The sequence below is a fragment of the Manis javanica genome, chromosome 13 (assembly GCF_040802235.1).
Source record: "Manis javanica isolate MJ-LG chromosome 13, MJ_LKY, whole genome shotgun sequence".
Lineage (NCBI taxonomy): Eukaryota > Metazoa > Chordata > Mammalia > Pholidota > Manidae > Manis > Manis javanica.
In genome coordinates, this window is record NC_133168.1 from 88,051,112 (window position 1) to 88,057,202 (window position 6,091).

The window sequence follows — 6,091 nt, forward strand, 5'->3', positions numbered from 1 at the left end:
ACAGTCAGGCTTTTGTGTCTGGCCATTATGTCCAAAAATGATATATGTATCTGCTTCCCACTGATGAATCTCAAATATAGCACAATCATCACAAACAACTCAGATCATCTAATTGTATCAATTTTATATTTAATGAAAATTAGTATAGTGGAGGCTAACGTGGACTTGGAAGTATATGTTTTACAAATGACTAGTCTGAGTACTAAGTTGGGGTTTGAAAGGTGAACTCCCTTGCCCCACTGCACGCCTAAATCTGGGATGCAGCCGGCATGGTCATAACCACAGATCAGACAAAAGCTAGTCTCTAGAAATGACTGCAGCCTGCCTTCAATACTTTCCCCCTCCTATCCACTTTCAGTAATTTCCCTCGTTTGGAGAGCAATCGACAAAAAATATCACTAAACTAGAACCCCTGACTCAGCTTTGGTTGTGTGGGTCCAGAGCAAAGAAACTGAATTTAGAAAACTGAGGTCATTCTCAGTCATCCTGGAGCTGAACAAACGGTATCATCACAACTCAAGCCATTGCTGAGATGCACGTGGCCATGGAGTGATCTGATAAAGTTAGAGCCTCATGGTGGTGGAGGAAACAGGCATCTGGCCCGCCCAGGAATCCAGTCACTTTGGCTCATACAAGAAAAACAAGCCCAAAGCAGGTGAACGCATTAAAGACAGAGGTATCCTAGTAATTATTTTCCTCAAGGCCCGCTTCATGTCCCTGTTCCTCAGGCTGTAGATGAAGGGGTTCATCATCTGGGGAACCATGATGTACATCACTGAAGCCACTGCAGCCTTTCTGGAAGAGTCAGTAACTGCAGAGGTAATGTACACCCCAAAACCTGACCCATAGAACAAGGAGACAGCTGAGAGGTGAGACCCACAGGTGGAAAAGGCTTTATGCTTACCCTCCACTGAGGGCATTCTCAAAATGGAAGAGAGAATTTTAGTATAAGAGAAAATGATCCCAGATACAGGAACACCCGCAAATAGGCTGCCTACAAAGTATATCAGGAAATTATTGATGAGGGTGTCAGAGCAGGCCAGCTTGATGACCTGAGCAAGTTCACAGAAGAAGTGAGGGATTTCCCTGTTTGTGCAAAAAGACAGCCTCAGCACCATCAGACTGTGGAGCAGGGCATCCCCAGTGCTAAGGAGCAGAGAGAGCAGAATCAGCATAGCACAGGGGTGGGGGGTCATGATGACCGTGTACCTCAGTGGATGGCAGATGGCCACATAGCGGTCATAGGCCATTGCTGCAAAGAGACAGTTTTCAAAACCAACAAAAATTAAGACAAAGCCAATCTGTGCAATGCAGCCAATGTAGCTAATGTGCTGATTCTCTCTGTTAATATTCACCAGCAACTGGAGGGCTGTCGTTGTGCTTATACAGATGTCAGTAAAAGACAGGATGCAGAGGAAGAAGTACATGGGGGTGTGGAGGTGGGGGTCAGAGCTGACAGCCAGGATGATGAGCAGGTTCCCCAGGATGGTGACCAAGTACATGGACAGGAACAGCCCAAAGAGGATGGGCTTCAGTTCTGGATCATCTGTCAATCCCAGGAGGAGGAATTCTGGAACATCTGTGTGATTCATGTTCTTGATGAATCTGATGTGAAAGAGGAAGTGAAAAAATGGAAATAGTTTCTGGTCTAACAGCAGCAATATCCACTGGGAACTTCTTAGAAGTGAAAATTTCCTGTGCATAAACTCAGGGGTGAGGACCAGAAATGTATGTTTCAACAAGCCCTACAGATGAATTTGAAACATGCTAATATTTGAGAACCAGTGCTTAAATCAAAACAAACAGTACCCTCTATGTATATTGTGAACCCAGATGAATATTCAGATCTGTCCCTCTGCTAATTTCTCCTCCATCACCATCTCTCACACTATTTCTTTCCTGTCTTTCTGTTACTGATCCAAAATTTTAGAGATCACCAAATCCATATTACACATTGTGCCAAGTGCTGAGACTGACACCAAGAATAAGACATGGCATTTCCTTTAGAAATATCTCATGCCTTCAAACAAACAGAAGGACATGAATAATGTTATGACATCTGCATCTAGAACAGTGGTCCCAAATAGTTGGCATTCCTCAAAGTCATCTGTAGGACTGGTCACATTACAGATGCTTAAGTACATGCTATGATCCCATTTACCCCTAAGGACAGTTGGGTAAGTTGAGGCAAGGTCATGGACAGGAGGTATGGCTGGTGCACGGCAAAGACTGGGTCGCAGACTAGACCACGTGACTGCTGAGTTGACTCTCTTGAATAGTCTCTCTTAATGCCCCTGATGACACAGAACCAGCCTTTATAATCATACAGATTTCACCATTTCATTCAACATTTTTAACATTTTAATTCTGTGCAATGTCCAAACACTTTTCCAGTTCCTGCAAGTTATGTCTACCTCTACCCATGAAGTAGCATGTAGCAGGTCAAGGCATCCATCCAAGTATATGCTTTGTTCCTGGCAAAGAGAAGAAATGCTGCCCATCAACCTGAAGCTCGTAAGACGCCCCGGTTGAAACAGTCCTCATCGGCCGTAGTGGTTCATTCTACAGGAAGCAGACACTGTGTCGGGGAGATGCTCTGCCTCATCCTGAGAGGATGTCTTCCCCTAAGGTGACAGTGTCATGTCGTTAAGAAAAACAGTTACATCTGAGAAAGAATGAATTGTATTGGCACATAGGAAAACAGCAATCTGTAGGTCCTTGAAGACCAAGACAAGGTAATGAAGAAAAACATGCTATTTACTAGCCAATAGAGTGACCTACAGGATGGTTTCTGTGAAGACGTGGTCCTCGCTCTCCTGGGGAGACTGCAGTGACCACGACAGCCCTTATTATTTGGAGGATTACTTGAACTCAAACAGTGATTTCAGTCCAGACCAGCACTTGCTTTGTGAAGTGGGAACATTGTCTCTGCAGAGGCCTCGTGTCCTCACTTGTGTAACGGGAACCTTCATCAGACCTTATGGGGATGTTGCAATGATGACGATGAATAGAAACACATCCAGCATGGCAGTCAGCACAGGGCACCCGCATCCTCACATTTCCTATCGTGGTTCTCTTTTTCTGCCATGAACAGCAGCTCCTGGCATGTGTCACTCATCAGAAGAAATCAATGGGCTCGGCAAGTGGAAGAAAACAATCAAGAAGAACATCCCACCTGTGACAACAGCAAATTTCAGGGAAGACATTATGAGCTGCAAGCCCAGCTGGGAACCTTAATCATGCAAAAAAGGGAATTAAGGAAACATTGGTGGTATCATTATTCATCTGGCAGGGACAGAAGATGAACTGCACAGCAATTTTGATGAATCAAGTAATAAAAATAAATAGATGTAGAAATGAACACAAATATTGAAAACATATTGGAGGAGAACATGTATGACAAAAGTCTATACATGAGATATTTTTCACATTTTTTAATCTTTCATAGCTGTGCTTATTTTTGTTATGAATTATTCAAGAGAAACGAAAGTACAAAGATACCAATGAAGAGCTTGGTACCCACCAGTCAATTTGTTTTTATTACCACATTTAATAGATATACTTGAAGAACCTGTATCATGTATTTACACAATTCTCATTCTTTTCCTTCCCTGAGGAACCACAACACTAACTGAATATACAGATCTCATCAGCACATTTTACTACATTTAATACTATGATGCCACAAAAATTGTACTGTTTTGAATTTTAAAAGCTATCTGTGAACATGACCCCAGTGAACATGTCACATACAGTTGACCCCTTGGTAACTAACTATTTTTTTTATTAATCTCGATATTCAGTTCAGCTCCATTTATTTAAAAACCAGACAGAAATCAACTATAGTTAAATTGTAAACAAAAGAAAAATTATAAAATTTAGAAAACCATGAAGTGACTTACCATATAGATACATCACAATTTGTTTCTCCATTCCCTCTTTGACAGGAATTACAGTAACTGGCTTTTATTCTTAAGTGTATTTATGACATAGGTACAGTCAAAAGCCATGCGTGATGGAAGCCATATGCCCAAAATAATATGCCTCTATGACAGGAAGAGGGGAAAGAGTGGGGAATCCAATAGGGGCGCCTTCTGCAGGCATATTATTGTGTTATTTTATATAAAAACCTCAAGGTGATACAACAGAATATCAGCATTCGTGCACTGGAATGATGTGAGGGGTGGGCATATGGTTTTTTAAAATTACACTCTTTTGATGCTGATGTCCTAATTTATCAGGAATAAAATAAAAAGTAAAATAAAATAGACAACACTTTCTCTGCTGCTCTCATTTAAAGTACTTGGTAGTTTTACAAAGAACAGGTAGACCAGCAGGCAGCCTACTCATTATCCATGGGAATAAGACAACAGCTGTTCTACACACTCAAATTATCAAGAACCAGGAAAGAGAATCAACAGCAAATAGCAGCAAAGATTTTCCATGCTCCCACCACAAGAACTGAAGTAAATATCAGAAAAAATAACTGTCATCCTGTCTGAGAAGAGGCAGGTTTGGCTCTGGAGGAAGTGAACCCTAGAGGTGGGGTGAGGTAGCCCCGAGAATGAAAGTCAGGGAGCACTGGTGCCATGTGTGCTATGAAATCCCATATATGGGGTGTCCAGTGTGCTGATAGGCAGTGAGGCCAGAGCTCCACGGCCGACTGGGTTCTGGTCACTTTAAACATGAATGCACCTCACTGCTTCCACAGGAAAGAATTTGGCTAAAACACCTCCTCTTATTTGCAGTGCATTAACTCAGGGACTTGGATTACCTGGTTCGCTTCACGGAGCAGTGATGCTCGATGCAGCCCCTGGATGTGGAAGATGGAGGTCTGTCCTCAGGAAGGGCAGACAGCCTGACCGAGGCCCCTGGCTCGTGATCAAGGAGGACACCCATGGGAGGGGCCTCACATGTGTGGTTCCTGACTCGGTGGGGCTGTCAGGTGAGGTGGCCACAGACGGAATGTGCAGTATATATCCTCGGGGGCTCATTACCCCTGGGGGCTCAATATTCCAAGATCCTCATTAGCCAGGCCTATAGTGTCATTCTGATCCCAGAGCAATGCAAACCCTTACAGACCAAGTCTATAGACAGTAGGAGTTCTGGATGGTTGTGCCCCTAACTATCCACTTCTCCCCACCTGTGTGCGTTTACCTGACTCCACTTGCCTTGCATCTATACACACACACTATTCTCTAATGAATTTAGTTACAAACAAAAGCATCTTTGTTTCTGTAGGCGCCAAGAGCAGGCTTCCCAGAAGAGGTGCCATTGTGACATGCAGGTTGTCTCGGACTTGCAGGCAGCCAAGGCCCAAAAGATTCAGAAAGAAACATGACGCCCTCCTCAATTCAATAAAAAGATTTTTCTGGATATTATTTATTATAATTGATATATAATCTTATATTGTACAACATAGTGATTCAATAGTTATGTACATTTTTAATGCTCACCCCAACTAGTGTATAACAGTTTAGATGGAGGACCTGCCCCAGGAGGAGGGCCATCCCCACGGGGAAGTGCGGGATAATGTGAGCAAGGGGTGGGGGACAGGGAGGGGTGTGGCTAGCCTGTCACAGTTCCTCTCTGGGTCCCAGCTTTTCTGTGTGGCCAAGCAAACATTTGTTTATCAGACATGTACTCTTTCTTATGCCTGCGAATTGCTTCCCTTTTTCTCTGACGTCTCAGACCCCTACCCCATCCTCCTTAGTTCAGGTTGACATGCAGACCTCATGGACCCTGCCTGTCTTCAGAATTTATATCTATGGATTCCTCATACATATGTAAGTAATTTTTTTCTCCTATTATTCTGCCTCATGTCAATATGATTCTTCAACCAGCTAGAAGAACCTCAAGGTGTGTAGGAAATTTCTTCTTCCTCCACAATATTTCAGAAAAGTCTCCCTGAGGATCTAAATCAACCTCACTGTTGTCTTGCAGGCTGGATTTCAAGCCCAACTCCAATTTTAGGTGTGGAAACATAGATAATGTATGTGGGTAGAAAGCATATAATTATAAATACAGTTAAGACATTTTAAACAATTTTTCCTGGTAAGAGTCACTCAGCAAAATCAAAAATATGTTATTT

The 6,091-nt window shown here is 42.8% G+C and overlaps 1 protein-coding gene across 1 annotated transcript; it reads right to left on the bottom strand.

Moving 5' to 3' along the window:
- Positions 1 to 617: 617 nt before the first annotated feature.
- Positions 618 to 4,899, bottom strand: LOC108386202 (olfactory receptor 7G1-like). The gene is made up of 2 exons (XM_017643974.3): positions 4,775 to 4,899; positions 618 to 1,605 (listed from the first exon to the last, which is right to left on the bottom strand). The coding sequence occupies exons 1-2, from the start codon at positions 4,897 to 4,899 to the stop codon at positions 618 to 620; spliced, it is 1,113 nt and encodes a 370-aa protein (XP_017499463.3).
- Positions 4,900 to 6,091: the final 1,192 nt, after the last annotated feature.

Excerpts from the sequence above, each read along its gene's own strand:
- LOC108386202 (XM_017643974.3), bottom strand. The coding sequence starts at position 4,899 with ATGGGTGTCCTCCTTGATCACGAGCCAGGGGCCTCGGTCAGGCTGTCT. Across the intron at positions 1,606-4,774 it reads TGCTCCGTGAAGCGAACCAG|ATTCATCAAGAACATGAATC; the intron begins GTAATCCAAGTC and ends CTTTCACATCAG.